General features: G+C 48.4%; 2 protein-coding genes across 5 annotated transcripts in view; one reads left to right on the top strand and one right to left on the bottom strand.

Moving 5' to 3' along the window:
* SYNE3 (spectrin repeat containing nuclear envelope family member 3) overlaps positions 1 to 15,688 on the top strand; it is a 96,357-nt gene extending 80,669 nt beyond the window's left edge. For 3 of the 4 annotated variants that reach the window (XM_036843035.1, XM_036843031.1, XM_036843034.1), the window contains one exon: positions 8,906 to 9,106. In XM_036843035.1, coding sequence (XP_036698930.1) covers positions 8,906 to 9,106 — 201 coding nt within the window. Of the gene's footprint in view, positions 1 to 8,905 lie in introns of all 4 variants that reach the window. The other variant, XM_036843033.1, reaches the window with a different exon arrangement.
* Positions 15,689 to 17,854: 2,166 nt separating this feature from the next.
* Positions 17,855 to 18,385, bottom strand: LOC118890382 (40S ribosomal protein S23-like). Its single transcript, XM_036843180.1, has one exon. The coding sequence runs from the start codon at positions 18,352 to 18,354 to the stop codon at positions 17,923 to 17,925; it is 432 nt and encodes a 143-aa protein (XP_036699075.1). The 5' UTR covers positions 18,355 to 18,385; the 3' UTR covers positions 17,855 to 17,922.
* Between the last annotated feature and the right edge of the window lie 2,884 nt (positions 18,386 to 21,269).

Raw genomic sequence — 21,269 nt, 5'->3', positions numbered from 1 at the left:
TGCGTCTCCCTCCCTCCCACCCTCCCTATCCCACCCCTCTAGGTGGTCACAAAGCACCGAGCTGATCTCCCTGTGCTATGCGCCTGCTTCCCACTAGCTATCTGTTTTACATTTGGTAGTGTACATATGTCCATGCCACTCTCTCACTTTGTCCCAGCTTCCCCTTCCCCCTCCCCGGGTCCTCAAGTCCATTCTCTAGTAGGTCTGCGTCTTTATTCCCGTCTTGCCCCTAGGTTCTTCATGACCGTTTTGTTTTTTGGTTTTTTTTTTCTTAATTGCCATGTAAATGAGGACCGAGGAGAGGTCTGCAGTCACTGCCTCTGCTTCCCTTCCTGATGGCAGAGGGATAATGCCACTTCTGGGGGGAGCAGTAGGGGGGATCCTCCCGCTGGTGCGGCTCTGGTGTTGTTTGGCTGGGAGGGGTGCGCACATGCGTGTGCAGGGTTCTGCACATACACACGCAGGTCTGCACATACAAACGCATGTCTGCTCACACACACGCAGGTCTGCACATACAAACGCATGTCTGCTCATACACACACAGGTCTGCTCATACACACGCAGGTCTGCTCATACACACGCAGGTCTGTTCATACACACGCAGGTCTGCACATACACACGCATGTCTGCTCATACACACGCAGGTCTGCACATACACACGCAGGTCTGCACATACACACGCAGGTCTGACAGGTAGAAAATAGGTGCTGTTTTCCGAGGTTGTAATCTTGCCAACTTAAAAACATTCCATATACTATTTTTAGTCCAAAGGGAAGGGGGAAAAAAAAAAAAACAAAACCCTGCCCCAAAGCTAATTATTTATGAACAGTTGGCTCTCCACACTTTTTTTCTCTCCGCGCACCAAGCCACTGAAAGCTCCAGCTACGTCAGTGGCTTCAGCCTGCTTGTTTATATAAACAGAATAATTAAGATTTATTAAATTTGCAGCTGCCTACACACTTGCCAGCTCAGTGCCACCGGATATGTCTGCTTGAAGCAATCAAACACATGAAATGTCATTGCTTTTCGAGCTGCTGTTGGGCTGTGAGTCGACTAAATTCCTGCATCGGTGCAGGGAAGCGGTCCTACCTGAGACAGCCTGTTAGCTGAGGAGCAGATTTGCCAATGCTTGCCTTTGCCGGCGTGAACTAGGCAGCGCCACACGCCCGTGTGCAGGCGTGGAGGGCAGATTCCTCCTGGGCTTCCCATGCTGTGGCCTCTGCGAGATGGGTCCAGATGGTGAGAGACTCAAGAGTGGCACTTTATTCACTTGCCCATATTTCACAGGTTTTAGACTCGTAATTACTCACATTTTCACCTCTCTGGAATGGGGGTGACCTATTACAATCTAGTTTTTCCAGCGAAGACTGGGACTTACTTTTTTCCGCCACCCGGGACACTTTCCACCTGAGATTTCTTTAAATTAAAATCTCTCCTTGGAGGTTGAGTTTTGTATTCCATTGGACCACACTGATTGTGTCAATTTAGATGACCCACCTCTGGGAGCTCTGGACTGAGGTTCAAATTCTCAGGGTAGACTTTTATTTCCTGCCTGCACCCAGTGCCAAGATAAGACCTGGGATTTCCTTGCTTCCCCTTTCGGTGGAACTGGATTAACCCTCGGTTCCCTTGACCCTGAAGGCATAGCCCCGTGTGGCCCCGGCATTACGTGGGATCTCCAATCAGACGCTCCGTCTTGGTTGTAGGGTCTTTTTCTTTCTTAGCGGTGTGTAAGATAGTGCTGCACCTTACATTCAGCATGGTAGAGCAGAAGAAATATTGTAAGACCAAATCTCAGAACTCACTAAATCTCTTAGTGAGTTTTCCACGTTAGGCAATAACTTTCTCTCACAATAGCTATGCTTTTTTTTTTCTTTTCATTTGTTAGTTCACTTCATTATTCATTCAATAGCTATGCTTTTAAAAAAAATCATCACTATTAACCAGAGTTCATAGTTAACATTAGGGCTCACTTTTTGTGTTGCACGTTCTATGGGTTTTGACAAATGTGTGATGACATTGCCGTGCCATACAGAATGGTGACACTGCCTTAAACCTTCTCCCAGCTCTTCCTCTTTATCCCCCTCCCCTCTCCCAGAGCCCCAGCAACCACTGATCTTGTTACATCTTTCACTTAGCAACAGGCACTTGAGTTTACTCCATGCCTTTTTGTGGCTGATATTTCATTTCCTTTTACACGGAATAACATTCCATTGTAGGGATGTACCGTTTACAGTCTTTTATAGCCTTTTTCCGCAGTCCAGGCTCCAACCTAGGATCGCATATTACATTCAGTCATCACACCTCTTTAGTTTCCTCTAAGCTGGGACCAGTCCTCAGTTTTTCTTGACCTTGACCTTCTTGAGTACAGGCCAGATATTCTGTAGAATGTCCCTCACTTTGGGTTTCCCCGCTCTGCATTTCTGGAAAGCATATCCCACAAGTGATGCTGTGTTCTTAGTGCATCTTATTGGGAGACATGTGATATTGATACACCCCCATACTGGTGATGCTGATTCTGATCACGTGATGAAGGTGGTGACTGCCAAATTTCTCGCCTGTGAAACTGCTCTCATTTCTTTTATAATTAATAAGAACCAACTGCTCAGAGACCGTGGAAATACAGCGCCTCTTTCTTACATGGTCACATCCACCGGGTTCTCCAGGGCCTCTTTCCCTCTCACGACTCACTCACTCCCCAGCAGTTCCTTCCTGCCGTGCCTTTGTTCCCCGACTCTAGGCCTCTCTCTCTCTCTGGTCCATCGCTGGTCTGGGTCTCCTTCTAGCTTCAGTCCCAAGGCCCAAGCCTGTGGGATGTTTACCCGGGAGACTCCTCGACTCAGCGTGTCTAAAGCTGACCTCCCTGTATTCCCTGTGTCCAGCCAAACCCCGGTCCCCCTATCAGCAAAGCATCCTCACTACCCAGTCTTCCAAGCTGGATGCCTCTGGGTCACCCTAGACCCTCACTGACCTTGGTTCTGTCCTAGACTCAAAAGAGCCTGGTCATGGATGGATCTCAGATGAGCAAAGATGAGGGAAGGAAGGGAAGGGGAGGGGGCCTTGTGTCCATACATCTGCTGCTGAATGGGGCTCTGTCCTCTCTTGAGTAATAATAAGGTCACCCCTCAGTCCGATCATTTCATCCAGAGGTTCTTCCCATCAATCACCAAACCACCTCCAAAAAGCCAGCTCAGACCGTCTCATCTTCATCCTCCCCAAAACCAAGCCAGGGGGCTGGAAAAACACAGTTCTGTAGCCTGACCATCGCACGCAGGGCTGGCCCAGCGAGGAGATAACATTAACCCCGCCCCACCCCAGCCTCTGCCCTTCTGCGCCTGGGTGGGAGCTCTCCGCCGCCTCTGAGCATGCCTGGGGAGTGAGTGTGGGCTCTAACGCAGTGCTTAGGCACCAAGAACTTAGTGACGAAGATATTCAAGGTGCTGTGAGCAGGGCCCAGCCCAAGATCTGTGATGTCCTGAGACTCCCTGTAGCAGTCAAGGAGACGCAGCCCCCTGCTGGGGGTTCTCGAGGAAAGCCAGTGGGAGCAAGCCAGCCAGCATGTGGCTTGGCATCTATCAGAGGGACCTTCAGGGACTGAACTCATTAAGTGAGAGTCTAGTGAGGGGCATTGGTGCTGGTCCATCCTGAATAGCCAGAGAAAAGCTGGCCCCTGCCCATCACCTTGAGCTCTTGGTGCTGGCCTGGAAGCATCTTTGTGCTGGAGAATGAGACCGAACTAGCTCCTGGGAAAGACCCTGCAAGCCCAAGTGGTGTTGCCGTGGGACTTCCATACCCAGGACCCCGGGTCAGGGTGGGACCAGCTTCAACAGAGGCCCAGGGGGACTTTTGTCATTGTTGCTGCTGTTTCTTATGAGAAATGCCACATGGGATGGTGGGAAGACGCTGGCTGTGGAGCTGTGCTGGCAATTTGAGCCTGTCCGTGTGACCTTGGGCCAGTTATTTCCTGTGGGCTCAGTTTCTCCCTCTGAGAAATGGGCACAGGGTACCTCCCAGAGCTGGGCAGGAGCTCAGGAAGCCCGTGAGTGAGGAGACGAGCTGAGCGCGGGGCTGGGGCGTGCTCAGTGTTGTTCATTAATGTGTGGAGCCCAGATGTTCTGGGGGAGCCATCGGGACGGCGTGGACAGTTCACAGACAGGTCAGTGAGTGTCTGCGTGGTCACACCACAGGCACCGAGGGAGGAGCAGGTGGCCAGGTGCACAGGAAGGGAAAGAGCCTTTTATTCATTGTTTCATTCTTTCAGTAGATATTTATTGCACATTGCTGAGGATACAGCAATGAACCGAACTAATGTAGACCCTGCCTCCAGGGAGCCAAGGGGAACACAGACTTTAAGTGGTAACCCAGAGGAAAGGTATTGGTGTCATGAGAATGTGTAATGGGCCTTTTTTTGGTTTAGAGGCAGGGAAGGTTCCCCCGAGGAAGAGACTCACAAGTTGAGATTAGAATGATCAGTAGGAGATAACCAGATGCACTGGAGAAAGGAGGGAAATGGGTCTTCCAGCAGGAGGGATAACCTGTGCAAAGGCCCTGTGGCAGGAGGATGTGAGGGCCTTTAAGGGGCCAAGAGATGGCGTTTAGGGAGAGCAGTGTCTTCCTTTCTGATGGGGCTGAGGAGGTGGATAGTGTCTGATTCTTGGCACCCCGGGTGCAGGGGGAAGCTTAGGGGTCTAGTAGAAGCTGCCCATCTGCCCTGGGCAGTTGGAGGAGTAAAGGAATGAGTATTTGCCAAGGACCATTGGCATCTTGGCTCATCATTTGCATGTTGAGCGTAACCTGCATTGCCCTATTTATCCTTATGACTCTGGCAGGCAGGTGTCAGTCTCCCTTTGCCTTGACAGATGGAGGCACTGAGGCTCAGAGAGGCTGAGTGACCTGTCCTAGGCCACACAGCTGGGAAGTGACAGGGCCAGGGTTAGAACCCAGGACTCCAAGCCTTTTCTTTCCCTCACATCCTTTTTCATCAATGGCAGAAGATTAAATCACATTTACTGTGATAAACTCATCTTGCCTGAACTCCTCAAAACTGCAGAGTCTCAGGTTCGTGGGAGATATTGGAGAACTCAAGCAGTTAATCACCCTCCGCAACATCACCTGTTTTCTCCCCACCACCATGTGCTATCAACGCTCTGCTTCCACACCCTAAGGAATGGGGAGCTTATCACTTCCCGAGGAAGCCCCTTCTCTCTTTGGATAGGTCTAACAGGGCAGAACACACGTAGTACTTTCTATGGGGAAACTGAGGCACAGAGAAGCTCCCAGATCTGGGAAGAACTGAGACTGTCAATTTCTTTGTTGGCTTCTTAGACAGTAGTTCATTCCTATTTGTGTGTGTGTGCACATGCGCGCACGTTTGTTTTCTAAGCATTTGAGAATCGTATTAAAGTGTGTCTTCTATTTTAAAGGGCATTTTAGAATTCAGGTACCTCAAAATGAAGATGTGAGCTCTGTGTGAATAGACATGGGGCAGGCAGCAGGACTCCTTGAAAAAGATCACCCCTTGTCAACACTTGTAAATGCAAACATGCTTTGGACCTTCAGAGTTGTTTTCCCCAGCGGATCGTGGCCAAGGCACAACTCCTCAGTTAAATAAGCAAAGTATTAGCTCTGAGAAAGGAGAAGCAGACAGGACCCTTAGACACAGATCTCCATTTGGGATACCTTTAATTACAGGTTTTCAGTTGTGGTGTGAACCCAGGCTAGGGGGGGCCTACATGTTGCCTTACCCTCTTTCCCTCTCCTGGGTGGGTCAGAGATTTGGAATCGGGCAAAGTCAACATGAAGTGTCAACGGGTCAACTTAGAGCCCCCAGAGACTGAGGCATTGCTACATGAGTCGAGTAGGTGGGTAAGAGCACGTGGCAGCCAGGTCTGACCCAGCCTGGCAACTGTGGGAAGATCCTGTCTCCTCTGTGGACATCGTTCAGCTATTTAAATGACTTATCACACACACACACACACACACACACACACTCCTGAAGTCACTGCTGAGATAAATGCAGCCAGCAGTGCTTCTCCATTGTGTGGGTTATAAGAAGTCTGTTTTTACAAAGTCAGTGTCTAGGGCCTTTGGTGAATGAGAACACCTGAAGTTGGAGGCATAGGGTCAAGTGTTATCAACCTGGAGGAGATAGTTGGGGCAGGAGAGTGGGTGAGATGACTCAGGTATGAGAGGTAGAGAGAGAGAAGTGCTCAGGTCAGAACCTCGCAGAAACACCTGCATAGTTCCTCTCAGCATCAGCCCCACCGCCGTCATCATCACTATCATCGTCCTCATCCTCACCACCATCATCATCACTATTATCACCACTATCATTATAATCATCCTTACCATCATCATCATCACTATTATCACCACTATCATCATCCTCATCCTCACCACCATCATCATCACTATTATCACCACTATCATTATAATCATCCTTACCATCATCATCATCACTATCATCCTCATCTTCATCCTCACCATCATCACCACTATCATCCTCATCCTCATCCTCACCATCATCATCATCACTATTATCACCACTATCATTATAATCAATCATCCTTACCAGCATCATCATCACTATCATCCTCATCCTCATCCTCACCATCATCATCACTATCATCCTCATCCTCATCCTCACCACCATCATCATCACTATTATCACCACTATCATTATAATCATCCTTACCATCATCATCACCACTATCATCCTCATCTTCATCCTCACCATCATCATCACTATCATCATCCTCATCCTCACCATCATCATCATCATCACTATCATCATCATCATTATTATTATCATCCTTACCACCATCATCATCACTATCATCATCCTCATCCTCACCATCATCATCATCACTATCATCATCCTCATCCTCACCATCATCATCATCACTATCATCATCCTCATCATTATTATTATCATCCTTACCACCATCATCATCACTATCATCATCATCATCATTATTATTATCATCCTTACCAGCATCATCATCACTATCATCCTCATCCTCATCCTCACCATCATCATCAGTATCATTATCATCATCATCATTACTGTCATCACCATCCTCATCATCATCATTATCACTATCATTATCATCACTTGACTTGGTACCCTGGAAAGTGAACCTTTGGTTCTTCAGGGAGCCAGTAGGTATATTCTATAATAATAGTACTAGTAATAAGAGCATATATACTTTTTTTAAAAAAAATTTATTTGTGTATTTATTTATTTACTTTGGCTGCGCCAGGTCTTAGTTGCGGCACGCGGGATCTTCGTCGCGGCATGCAGGCTTCTTAGTTGTGGCATGTGGACTCTTAGATGTGGCATGTGGACTCTTAGTTGCAGCACACGGGATCTTAGTTGCGGCATGCGGGATCTAGTTCTCCGACCAGGGATCAAACCCAGGCCCCCTGCATTGGGAGCATGGAGTCTTACCCACTGGAACACCAGGGAAGTCCCAAGAGCATATATACTTTTTAATTGGTGTGTAAATGTACTTTGCTTTGAGTCCTCACCACAACCTGGAAAATAGGGATAGGTGTTTTATCCCCATTTTGCAGAGAAGGAAACTGAGGCTTAGAGAAGTTATTGACATAGCTAGTGTGCGACAGAGTCTTCACTGGAGCCCAGTCGGCCAAGCTCCTGAGAACTGGGCCCCTGCCCTGCACCATGCTGTACCTTGACTGTGGGGCCTCCACTTTACTGGGTGGCCAGCTCTTGGCTCTGCACTCCCATGAAGTTGCAACTCAGCCAGTCCCTCTAGAATTTAGGAAATGTCCTTTGGCTGCTTTCATGGACATCGCAGCAAAGAAACCCATTAGACATTTGGACTTGTGAGATTGGCCTTCAGGTGATACTGAGGGTGTTGATGATGATGTTGATGAGGAACAAGGAGAGGGAGGAAAAGAAGAAGAAAGAGGAAGAGGAGGAGGAGATGAAGAAAGTGATGATGAAGAACACAGTGATGAACATGGTGGTGATGATGCTGATAATGGTGATTATGGTGGTGACGGTGGTGACCATGATTTAGAAGGTGATAATTTTTGTTTTCTTTTATTGTTATTTTTTCAAACCCTGTGTCAAGGGCTGATGTTCAGTAGATTGCAGCAAGGGAGCTGCTCTGCTACTTATGAAACCCTGACCCAGAAGTAGGTCATCTTCAAATGGTTTACATTCCCCATGAATGTGTCTTGTAATGTGTCTTGTAATGGGTGAGAGGGCAGCCCCCTTTCCACCAGCACCCCTGTTTCCTGGGAAGAGGGGGGCTCCACACTGGGGCACGTGGCGGGGCCAGAGGGGAACTGGCTATCCGAGGCCAACTGGGGCCCTGCAGTGCCGCTATATGGTTCTGCCTGTGCGGGATTCTGACTTAGAGGTCTTTAGTCATAATCCCACAGATGGTAGCTTCATCCCATTGGCCAAACACATGCACCAAAGATGGTGATCATAGTAATGACGCATAATAATAACGGCGGCAGCTTTGAGTACCTACTGTGTGCCAGGCTCTGTCTCATTGAATCCTCACAACAACTCTATCAGGTAGGTGCCATTATTCCCCCTATTTATAGATGGAAATCTGAAGTTTAGCGAGATTGAGTGACCTTCTTAAGATTCACACCCAGGACCCTTATAACCTGGCAAAGATTTATGTAATCATGGACAAAGCCTGTAACTTTTTTATCCTCTTCCTTTCTGAGTGGTTTGAGAAAACTAGAGATCTTTGTTGCCGGCAGAACTGACATTAGTCCCACTTCACAGATGGGAAAACTGAGGCCGATGCGGTTGGAGAGCCCACCCGGAGCCACTGCTGCCCCTGGGTCATCCCAGCCCTCTCCTCCCGAGCCCACTCTCATCCGGAGCCCACTCACATCTCCTGCTTTGGTTCTGCAGACCCAGCGGTGGCGAGGGCTCGGCTCCCTCTGCCGGAAGGTGTGCTGCGTGGCGCTCCCCCTGCAGCTGCTGCTGCTTCTCTTCCTGCTGCTGCTCTTCCTGCTTCCCGTCAGGGAAGAGGACCGCAGCTGCACGCTGGCCAACAACTTTGCCCGCTCCTTCACGCTCATGCTCCGCTACGACGGCCCCCCGCCCACCTAGCCCCCCCGGCGGCGCTCGGGAGACTTTCTTCTCCAAACTTCCATGTGCCCCAGGCTCCTCCGGAGGATGCTGGGGAAACTGGAAAGAGGGGCAGGCCAGAGCCTGCCGGGCTGCATCCATGTAAAGACTGTATTGATGTTCCCAGAACAAAATTACTTTTTCTACAGTGTTGTCTTAGTCTATTTATACTAAACATGTACTATGTGGGACTAGGGAATAATGCACAGCACTTTTATATGCTCTCTATGTAAATGCTCAGTATGTATGATTTCATATATGACCTCTATTTGTCTTTGGGAAAATTCCCAGCAGTGTTTTTGTCCAGTGGGATCTTGTGGCATTTTGGCCTTGGTCTGCAGTCAGCCCTGGAAAGCAGGAACAATAACAGGTCGCTTTCACGGCCACCTCCTATCCAGAAGCCAAGCCCTACACCCAGATGTTCATGAAGAGGACTCTGAGATGTCAGCATAGAAGAACAACACAGGCCCTCACTCAGAGCCCAGTGACTCTTGCTTTAGGTACAATGAGGACAACCACGCTTGTCTGGTTTTTAGAATGACAGCAGATTAGATACTGTGGATTAGAAGCAGGAAGGGTGCTGACCCCAGGCAGGCTCAATGGCAGCAATGACAAGTGACAAGTGATGGAGTGAAATTAAGGGAGGAAACGATGAACTCCAACAAGCAGACCCAGAAGTAAGAAAGCACAGCAGAACGGGGACCTCAAGGAGCCCGAATAGCCCAGACCAGTGATGAAGGGCCATGGTCGGGACAGTGCGTCTTCAGGGAATGGTTAGATCATGCCACGTGTTCTCCGCTCTGTTCAGGGAGAAAATGAAGGAGAGGAAGCTTATCGTTAAGCTTTCCACGCAGAGAATGATGAGCACATTCTGTGTGTAGCCCCCACCTGACAGTGCCGGGGACGATGCGTTACCTCCGTTGCTCTTAAGCTGAGTTTTTCATCATCTGCGACTCAGGCTGAAGGGACAGAGGGCAGCATCTGCCACGCCAGGGACCAGAGATCGAGGGTCCAAGGTAGAGAGTGGAGGTCCGCTGTGGAGCTCAGCCTGTCTGAAGGACTCTCCCTCCTCCTCCCAGAAGGGACTTTGGAGAGAGGTGGGTCCTGTGTCCCACAGATGTGCCCACAAGGGACCCAGGGGCCAGGCGCCCCACCAGGGCCCCTCTGCAGGGGCTTGGCAGTGGGGCCCATGAACCACCTGGGCCCTGAGGCTAGAAATACATCCCTTCCTCCCCAAGGAATTCTGGAATGGTTCCTAAGTGCTTCATCACTGGATCATATTTTCCCTAAATCAACACTAAATTTTCCTTTTTTAAAAAATGCTTAGTTCCCACTCTTTACAAATTGATTTTGTCTGTTCAGCTACGCATAGGAGACCAAGAGGGGATGCCTGAGGCCTTGGAAATCACAGGGTTATAGGCCAAGAAAGACCTTTAAACAGAGGGGAAACCGAAGACCCAAGAGGGTCCAGACCCCCAGCACGTGCCGCTCCCCCCTGCTCTCTGGAGCACACGGACCCGTCCTTTCTAGCGCAAGCCCAGCCCCAGCACAGCTCTCAGTGCAGGGACCCAGGCGGCCCTGTAACTAGGAAGAGCTGGACATCCACAGGGCAGGAAAACAGTGTCACCGAGAAGGGCTCTCAGCGCTGACTCAGAAAGCACACTTGTCTCCAGATATTCAGAAACCAAGCCACAAAGCCGTTCTCCACAGGCGATCGCTTTACTGGAAAATCAGGGGCTGTGTAAACGAAGACCTCAGGCCCAGGCAGCTGAGCCCAGATGCCCACTGGGTTGTGTTGGTCCAGCCCAAGAAGGTCAGCGCTGTGGCCAGGGCCTTTGAACATCTCCTCTCCCACTCTCCCACTTCACAGCGAGCAGGCAGCGGCCCAGAGAGGGGAAGCAACTTACCCACAGCCACACAGCAAGAGGTGGCCAAGGCCAGAGCTGAGCCTGGTCACCGCTACTCCCAGGCGGCGCCCTGCTTGCTGTCGCCCTATCCCCCCACCCCCATCCGTAACTTCAGAAAGAAAAGGCTCGAAGGATGTGAACACAGTTGTGTCCTGCGTGTGGGCTCGGGGGAGAAGTGTAATGTGTGGGCTGGTGGGTGGGAGTGTCTGCGTATATTTTTTAAACTTTGACAATGATGCCATAGAGCTTGTTTGCATAACTTTTTAAAAAAAAAGAGAATTGATATTTTCATTACTTTCACATAAATGCGGTTCCGATATGATATAACCATCATTCACTGGTGCTTTTCAAGTGTCATCTCTTGCTTAAAGTGGGTGCAGACAACTGTGATTTTTATGACTTTCTAGCTTCCTGAGCACCAACCTCGAAGAGCTTTAACGTGCCTTTTGAGAAGGGTGTCGCAGTGGGACCTTCGTGTGTTTATTTTTCCTCTGTCCCCCAGAGTGAGAGAGATGGTAAGAAGTGTGAACATCACTGCCCAGCCCAGGGGTGTGTGCGTGCGTGTGTGTGTATGTGTGTGTGAGAGAGAGAGACAGAGACAGAGACAGAGACAGACAGAGAGAGAGAGAGGAGAGAGACAGAGGAAGGGGGAGGGGGAGGGGAGGAGGAAGGGAGAAACACAGGTGAGCCTGACCAAAGCTGCTGTGACCCTACTTAGCTGTCTCTCGCTCCCCTGATGAGGGACACCCCTCCCCCAGGGTGGCCACGTCTGGGGCGGTGGGGAGATGGGGAGAGGTCCCTGCTTGCTCTGTGGATCCTGAGATGCCAGCGGCTTCCTTTGAAGTCTGTTACCTGAGTGTCTCTCACTGGTGGCAGCACACTGACCCCCAGCAAGCCTCTTGTGTTCCCAGCCCAGTCGGGATTGCACCCTGATTCCCTCTCTCATGGGAACTCAGCTAATGGAGTGGCGGCTCTGCCTGCTTCTCTCACCCCAGTAGGATTGTCACCCGTCTGGGTCAGCAAGAGGAGAGGTGGTCAGGCCATGAGCTGTGAGCACAGGCCCAGCATTAAATACATGGGCCCTACTTTTCAGGAGCTTTCCCAGAAGCCCCACCCAGACACTTCTGTCGACATCTCATTGGTCAGAACTGTGTCACATGGTTCCTCTGCATCTCTCAGGAGTCTGGAAACACATCCTCCAACAAAATGGGCATCTCTTAGCGAAAAGGAGGGGTAGAGTGGATTAGGGTGGCACTTAGGTGTCTCGGCCCCAGTCATCCTGACCCTCCGTGTCTTGGTCTCCTGCTCTGTCAGCAGAATTTGGGGGCGTTCGTCATTGAGGGGTGAAAATGACCTTCCACCACTGCCCCCCACCTGCCTCCCCAGGTGACGGGGGTCCCTGAGTTTTTCAAGTCCCTCTCCCTCCCCAAGCTGTCACAGCCATTCCCTCCACACTCAGGACACTTCTAGGTCCACCTTCTTGCAAGACTTGGGAACAGGTAAATAAACCAAAATAAATTAAGTGCCCTTCTTGGCCAGAGTGTGTGCAGGGGCAACCCCCCACGCGCCACCCCGTCCTGGCCGTGTAGGCTCAGGGATAAGCTTTTTAACACTTGTGTGTCTGCATCCAGCCCAGGAAATTTATAGTTGCTTTAATTTCTTTTGGAGCATGAGTTACTCCTGGGTGCAAATCCTGGAAAGAGAGGCTCTCTTGAGCGTTTCCAGGCTGCCCCCCTTCTCCCCATTTTCCAGCAAACCGCTGAGGCCTGGAAAGGGAACATGGGAGGACACAGCCACGGGTGGCTCCCAGCGTCTGACTGAGGGAGCCTCCGGCAGAGGAGCGGATTCAAAGGATTTAAATCATCATTTCTCCCTTGGTTTCAATTACAAGAGAAAGGCCTTCTATTCGTCAAAGTAAGCAAAAGGGGGAATTCATTTTTAAAAGGAAATTAAAAAGACAAAAGCTCATGGTTTATAAACAGATCTTAAATCAGAGCACCCAGAGCCTGAAAGAACAGTCAGCCAATTCAGCATCCTCCAATGCCTGCCTTTTGGTTGTCATGGTAATGTGACAGCTGCTTACAGGTTGGTACCCAACCAGCTTGCCCAGACAGGGGACAGTAATCATACAGAGCAACCTCAGTTTCCCCAAGGGTCCCAGGCTTCCTTTCAGGAATGCTTACTTCTACGCTCAGCAACCAGAGCACAGGGTGGCAGCCCCGCTTCCTATTCTGATGGAAATGGGAGGGAAGAAACAAACTGAGGACCCGCCAGATGGCCCTGACTCCTTCCAAAACCCTCGCCATGGAATCATGGTCTTGTTTTCAGATGCTGAAACCAGAGCACAGAGAGGGTTAGCAACCTGCCTAAAAGCAAACAGCTTGTGAGTGAGTGGTTGATTTGGGACTTGTACCCCGGGATGATGGGCTCCAGGCCTCTCCGTGGAACTTCAGCCTCAGCTACTTTTCTTTCCTTGGCAGGCCTGGGCTGCTGCTACTTTGGCAGCCGGTTAGCTAGTTGAGGGTAATGTTCCAGAGGAGGGGCTGCAGGGCTTCTCTCTGATGCCCACTCCCCCAGAGAGCTGACAACACCAGGGTGATGTGCCGGGGGACAGACACAGGGTGCTTACCATCCCCTGGAAAAACAGAAATAGACCTCCTCTTGCAGGGCAGCTTGAGGGCAGAGTTGGCTTTGGGATGTCGCTGCCTGTAGAACCGTTCTGATTCCTTCCACTGGAGAAAAAAAGAGGCATTTCTCTCCAGAGGCAGTGGCCTTGCATGTTCTAGAGTTTTACAGGCAAGGAAGAAGTGGACAGAGGATGTTTTGTGTGAATGTGGTGTGTGTGTGTGTGTGTCTGTGTACACGTATATGTGCATGTGTGCATGTGTACTACGTGTTCATCTCCACCCAGAAGCACAGCTACGCAGCCTTGTTTCCAGCCCTGGGCTTCCGGGCAACAGATATCACCAGCCTGTGATCTCTGGGAACCTCAGGGTGACCATGCTGGACCCAGGATGTTTCCCCTGATTCCGGCATTTTATGCCTCTTATGGAAGCAACTGGTTGTTTCCCCTGCTGTTCTCACACAAAGGGAAGGTCAGCTGACCCCCGAGATCTCTGCCATCTGGAAACTCCCTCAGGCTGGTTTGGAAACGATGCCCTCCCTTTTTCTCTGGCTGGCATACAACCTGCTCTTAGAGGAGGACTTAGCTAAGTGGGTCCTAATTTGCCCATTTCTCTCTTGCTCTGTGTGTCTGTGTGTTTTATAAACCAGTGATGTTCAAAGATGCTAAAAACCCAGGAAATGATCATTTAACAGCTTGCGGATAAACATATCTTGGTTTCTGTACATTTTTCTGCTCTCAACCACTATTTCTTAAAACATTTATAATCTAAATATATGTGAATGTGCAATTACTAGCTCTACATTCTCTTTTCATTTATGTTTGATTTTGTAGGACTCCACTGAGGAAGTGTCAGCTTTTATTCTTTTCATTTGCTTATTTATATTCATTCATGTTTTCTTTCAGAAAATGTTTAAGGCAAGATTTGAATGTATACATGCTCAACACAATAATTGTGAGGGTAGAAATAACCTGTTTATTGATGTACACAATCTATTTTTAACCAATAAATGGATTGGCTAGTTTTAAAAGATGCATCCAGAATCAAGAAAGAGAGAGGGAGGGAGGGAGGGAGGAAGGAAAAAAGGAAGGAAGGGAGAAAGGAAGGAAGAAAGAAACTAGTGATGTTCACAGAATTTGTTGAGCACCTAAGGTACCAGAAGCAGGAAAAATGGCAAGTTTCCAGCTTTGGAGGAATGACCACTTTCCCCTCCATTTCAAGCCCAAAAGACCAGCCCTCTCATCCCAAAGCAGGTGAGCCTGGTGGATCGGTTAGTTTGTCTCGTCACCCCTCTAAAGGGAGGGCTCAGGAACCAGAAGGCACCACACTTCCTCAGAACCCCACCTGGAGGCATCACTGCGTCCCTGCAGTCTATCTACCGTCAGTCAAGTCCACAGAGGCCAAGTCAGCCCATCTTTGCTCTTGACAACCTGGTGACACTAACCTAGTACTGACCAGCTAGCTATTCATGTTGGCTGGACTGGTCTGGTTAATGCACGGTGAGCCAGGCGAGGGCATGGTGGAGTGTGTGTGTGTGTGTGTGTGTGTGTGTGTGTGTGTGTGTGTATGTGTGTATGTTGATGCTGTGTCCGTGGGCTTTGTTGTCAAAAGCAAACTAAATTTTTGTCATTGTTTAAAATGTTCTATTATGTAAACAGTAGACACAGGGACCATATCCACTCCCATCGTATTAGTTGTGATTGTAAAACACACATTTGCCATAAGTTAAGCTTTCTGGGAAGGCAAGCAGAGTGGGAGCCAAATGACTGTCTTGGAACATGTGTGTATTATCTTGGTTCATATCAAGTCCAAAGCCGGCCGAGAGCCTTCCCTGCCTTCCCTGCTCGGGAGGGAGGGACTCTAGTTTCTTGTCAGTGCTGTGTTTTAAAGTCACGTGAAGTTTTCATCCCCTTTCTGTTGTTCAAGTTGGAAATAGCCATGTTCTCAAAGATGGTTTGACGGTTTTGCTATTGCTTTATGTTTTCTAAAACGTATCTACTTTATGTTTGGAAATAAAAATCTCTATTTTGGCCTATGAAACATTGTGTGGTTTGGAAGTTCTTTTTCTGAGGGAAAAGGGTTTGTCTGAAGAGATTATAAGCAGAAAGATGTCATGTGGCTAAGGCCGACTCGTTAAATTCTGACTTCCGGGCAGAACGGAGGCCCGGTTTTTTTAGGGGTTGAACTCAAGGCAATTGTGTCTCTCAATCCAGTGTGAGCATCAAATCACCTGGGAAGCATCTTCATAAATTTTGCCAGCATCTCCCCAGACCTCCTGGGTCACAGTCTCAGGGGTGAGGGCAGGCCAAGCAAATCTTGGAAATTCCAAAATGCGTTCTGAGTAGAGAGATGGCCCCGGACAGATCCAGGCAGCAGGGAGGTAACAGGAGGCCCGTCTGACACTTTGCTCCCACACCCCTCCCCAGATCAAAACCCCACTGTGATGGTTTGTTTAACAAACTGTTCTTAGGTTTGGGGATCTGGTTTCCCAACTGACAGTGCATTGGAAACTGCAGCGAGGGGACAGCAGAATCAGGAGAAGGGGAGTCCCATGCCCAGGTTCGAGGAAAGGTCTAAGAAACCAGCACATGAACCCAGTTAATGAAGGCTCCTAACTAGGGCCCTGGCTTGCCAAGAAAAGGAAAATTTCGGTCCAGAATCTGCTGACAAAGGCACGGATGTGTACTCTTCAGTCTAGAACACGTTCCATGAGAAGGATTTAAAACAGAAAGGGTCTGCCTCTTGCATAATTTATTCCCCAAATTAAAAAAATCTGCCATTGTTTTAATAATGCATGTAATACTTTTTCTGATCTGTTATCTTAAGAAAACTTCCTCACCTTTTGGGAGGAGAGAGAGAAGGACGCCTCAGGCGAGAAGTGATGTGTCTGCAATCCCTTACCCCTAAAATGCTGGGATAAGGTAGAACAAGGTTCTAGACTCTGCTTCAGCCTAAGCGGCATCCAGAACTGTGAGTGAGAAAGACTTGGAACTTTCTAGATTCAGGATCAGGTTCCACTGCACATGCCCTGGAGTTCGACATTGTTGAAATCACTAGCTGAGGTTTTTTTTTTCTTCATCTTAACACACCTTACTTTAAATTTATTTTTTTCTTTTTTAAAAAATTTTTATTGAAATATAGTTGATTTACAATGTTGTGTTAGTTTCAGGTGTCCAGCAAAGCGATTCCATTATAATACATACATATATATACACACACATATATTCTTTTTTAGATTCTTTTCCATTATAAGTTATTACGAGATATTGAGTATAGTTCCCTGTGCTATACATCTGAGTTTTTGAGTTGGTGGAGTAGCTCTGCAGACAAAGATCAAAGGATCTGACTGCAGCAAGAACAACGTTTGTTTGCTACAAGGAATTTACAGCTGGAAGAAGGGAGTCACCAGGCATCTCAGGACCATTGACTAAAGTCTCAGCGTAATACCACATGCCCTCAAAGAATGCTTGTAGTCGTATGGCCGGGGATACGGAGGCCCCTCCCTCCTAATTAGTTGTCCAAAAAAATAAAGCATATCCTCTGAAGGAAGACAGGACTTTGCCTGCTGGGGTCCTTTGCCCCTTAGGTGAATATGGAATTGGTCATGGTGTTGCTGATTTTAAGCTTTAATTCGTATAATGGAATAGTGTGCCGGGCATCGTCTATAGTAACTAAGCACAGTGTACATGTTTATTTCTACAACAGAGACATCAAATCTTGGGTCAGAAACTTCAAGTGTTAAAACACTGACTCAGTGGGAAAACTAGATTCAGTCTCCTTCATTTTAATTTCGCACCTTTGGGGGAATCCAACCCACTGTGAAAGTTATATTAAACACACATACGGTTTCTAAATCTTTACAGAGCTCTCTCTCCTACTCCTGGCTGGGTGATTAACTCATTTTTATGACTATGGATTTTTTTTTTTTTCACAACCAGGCATGCTATGGAAGTAATTATCTTACCTCTGTTTTCATCTGTGGCTTCCAAGCCCAGCCGTGACATGTTTAATAGGAGAGATTCATCATCTTTCGTGGAAACCCCCTGGTGGGAACATTACTCAGCTACTTGGCCTTGGCCTTTTCTGTCACTGTCTCGCCAACCCTGGCTCCAGCCGCTCCTGCAGTGACCTTTCTCCATTCTGCTTCTCCCAATCGTGCATCAAGAGGGGCCACTTGTTTGAGGCTTCCATCGCTGGGATTTTTTTTTTTTTTTTTTTTTTTTTGGCATATGGAAATTTATTACTATCCTGCTTTCATCATCAAAACTTATGATCTTGGTCTTTCCTTCTTGCCTTTGTATAAGGCCAAAAGAGAGACATTGGCTACTTTGACAACCTTAAAGGGGACTCCAGGAATGTCACCAACAGCGTGACCTTTGCGACCGAATCCAGCAACCAGAACTTCATCATTTTCCTCAATAAAATTCAAACAACCATCATTGGGTACAAAGGCGGTGATTTTTTTGCCATTCTTGATTAGTTGAACCCTGACACACTTCCTGATGGCAGAATTTGGCTGTTTGGCTTCAACCCCTACTTTTTCAAGCACAATTCCCTTGGCATGAGAAGCACCTCCAAAAGGGTTGGCCTTCAGGGCTGTGCCCAAATGGGCTTTCTTGTACTGTTTATCATGCCACTTTTGGTCTCGTCGGTGGCTACGGAGCTTCCTGGCAGTACGAAGACCGCGACACTTGCCCATCCTGCCGGCGCCACGGGCCTGAGCGAAAGAGCCATCGCTGGGATTTTGTACGGCCGTTGCCCTCTGGCATGCATCTTGGTCCCTGCTCCCGGCTCCCACTTGGTCTTCACTGTGGCTTCTGCTGTCAGTTTCTAACAGGAGGGCTCCTCTACCAATGGGCATCAAGGGAAATTGTTCCAAATTGTCCTGCCGCACAGCCCCTCTCACTTGGAGAGTGCGTGGTTCCCGTCCTCGAGCATCTGCAAATAATGGAGGCCCTTCTGCTTTGGAATGAGGTGATGGGAAGACAAAAAGTAAAAATTTTTAAAAAAGGAAGCCAAATGGAATTTGGTATCCTGGACTGCATCCTAGAACAGTCAGAGGTCATTGGCCAAAAACCCGATGAAATGCAAATGAAGTCTGCAGCCATGTTAGTAAATCTGTGCCAGGGTTAATTTCTTGGTTTTGACACATGTCCCATGGTGACGTGAGATGTGAGCCTTAGAAGAGATCAGGTGAAGCGTGTATGGGAACTTTGTGCTCTTTTTGCAATTTTTCTAAAGTTTTTCCAAAATAAATTTTTTTTTTTTTAAAGTTACTTGCCTTTCTTTTATTTATTTATTTATTTATTTATGGCTGTGCTGGGTCTTCGTCTCTGTGCTAGGGCTTTCTCCAGTTGTGGCAAGCGGGGGCCACTCTACATTGCGGTGCGCGGGCCTCTCACCATCGCGGCCTCTCTTGTTGCGGAGCACAGGCTCCAGACGCGCAGGCTCAGCAATTGTGGCTCACGGGCCCAGCCGCTCCGTGGCACGCGGGATCCTCCCAGACCAGGGCTCGAACCCGTGTGCCCTGCATTGGCAGGCAGACTCTCAACCACTGCGCCACCAGGGAAGCCCCAAAATAAATTTTATTTTTCAAAACATAGATTTTTATGGCCTTGGAAAAAAAATATGAGTGCTCGTTTTTGCCCTTAACTTGCCCCCTTAAAATAGGGTGAATCTGTTCTCGGAGCAGGATTGGAGTCAGTCTGATCTATGTTTGGCTCCCAGCAGCCGCATCTCCAAGACAATGGACCTTGAGAAAGTTCTTCAGTCTTCCTGAATGATTCAAAGGGATATGGTTGTTCACAAGGATGAATTCACCAGGATGAATGAGACAGTCCTGAAGAGCTTGCACAGGGCTTGGCACAGAATGAACACAACAGTGGGAGCTATTTATTCAACTCCCATCCCAGCGGCTCCCTCAGTCATGCTAGGCAGGTTCAGAAGGAGTGTCCTGTTTTAACCATCTGAACGTGGAGTTTCTGGACTACTTAGTTCGATCCCAAAGTACTGCCTTGCAAGCACCGCTAGGGGTTTGGGGTGTCCCCTGTGGGCTTGCAAGTGTCCTGGGAATACTTGTTGGGGGAGATTCTAGAATCAGTCAGGGTTCAGTTGCAGACAACAGAATCCACTCTAACTAGTCTGAGAAAAGGATTTATTATGAGGTATTAGGTGGCTTACAAAATTGTTGGAAAAGATTGCAGCAGTAGGCTGTAGTCTGAGACTCCAGGAATAACTCTGGCCCTACGGCCACTCTGCCTCTTCCATGAGGCAGAAAGGGGCCCTCACCATGATAAGAAGCTGCCAGACCAGGAAACGCTAAGTGAAGAGTCTCCTTGTCTCCACGGCCATCCTCAGCAGCAAAACAAATACCCCATGTCAGGCTGTCTCCTCGGTGCTTCCCTTCCATCCTGAGAGTTGTGCGGGAGAACCTGAGTGGGTGAAATCTGGGTCACATTTGGAATTGGCAGCGAAGGAGTCAGGAAATGTCATTTTAGCTTTACCCTTTCTGCATTACAGGAAGGCATCTTGCAAGGAGTTTAATGAGTGATGAATGAGCAAAATCCATTCGATGCCCCTCAGTCCACCCCTCTGGAGACTTAATATCTGTGCACACTCCCATTTCCATATCTAAACTTCCAAAGAGAAACCACAGCACGAATAATAAGATCACATTCCATGTAATGGAGCTACCTCTGTACAAACAGGTGCATGCATAGCAGCGTGTCACTAGTCAGCTTTTTTATTTCTATGCTCTATCAGTTTTCTTCAGTTTCATTCACAATCTTGACTTGATGTCCTGAAGTCTGCAAATTAAATTAAAAGTTTAAGCACCCCCGTCCCTGCCACAATGCCCACGTGATTCATGAGTGGGCACCGGGGTAGCTGGGGAAAGAAACTGTGTGACGTCCACGGGATGGACTGCCTTGTCCACCTATCAGGAACCTCTTCTGCATGGACAGACTTTTGGTGAAAGTTTCTAGATACCACCCACACTCTTACACCCGAGATCCACTCCGAAAGGGCTACCCACAAATCTCTTCCTCAAGCCTCTTTGTTATCAATCCCTAATCTTATTCTTTTCAAGCCCTTGATCATCCTTAAGTCAAGTTAAGAATTAAGGAAAGAATATTTAAGGAAAGAATATTATTGAACTCCTACCAAATGTCAGGTATAAATGCGAACAAAACACTAACTTCCTGCCTTCCTGGAGCTTACTTTCTAGTACAGGCTGCTGCCCACCAATCCATGTAAATCTGTACTCCCAGCCACTTCTCCCAGGCAAAATGGACCACTAAAAGGTGCAGCTGAAACACGTGTGTGGGGCTCTCCCTTCCCCACTATCTTTCATCACCAGCCTTCAGCAAGGTTATAATCCTATAGAACTATACCTCTGGCTGGTTCCATCATATCATCCAAGGCCAAACTCTTTACTCCAAAGATAACTGGTCACACGGGCCTCCAGGTGAGGCCATAGGGGTGTGGGTTGAGGGAGAGAGGGCTGTGCAGGTGTAGGTGCCCTGGGGTGTGAATCACACGTGCATTAGGCTCATAGGGGGACCAAATTGGACAGTGGGCAAGGACTTCGGGCCTGGGCACTCATCCAGCAACTGG

Source organism: Balaenoptera musculus, chromosome 2 (assembly GCF_009873245.2).
Source record: "Balaenoptera musculus isolate JJ_BM4_2016_0621 chromosome 2, mBalMus1.pri.v3, whole genome shotgun sequence".
In the NCBI taxonomy this organism is placed as follows: domain Eukaryota; kingdom Metazoa; phylum Chordata; class Mammalia; order Artiodactyla; family Balaenopteridae; genus Balaenoptera; species Balaenoptera musculus.
This window is presented reverse-complemented; position numbering and strand designations above follow the sequence as displayed.

What these genes read in the sequence shown, in the direction of transcription:
- LOC118890382 (XM_036843180.1), bottom strand. Translation starts at nt 18,354, where the DNA reads ATGGGCAAGTGTCGCGGTCTTCGTACTGCCAGGAAGCTCCGTAGCCAC.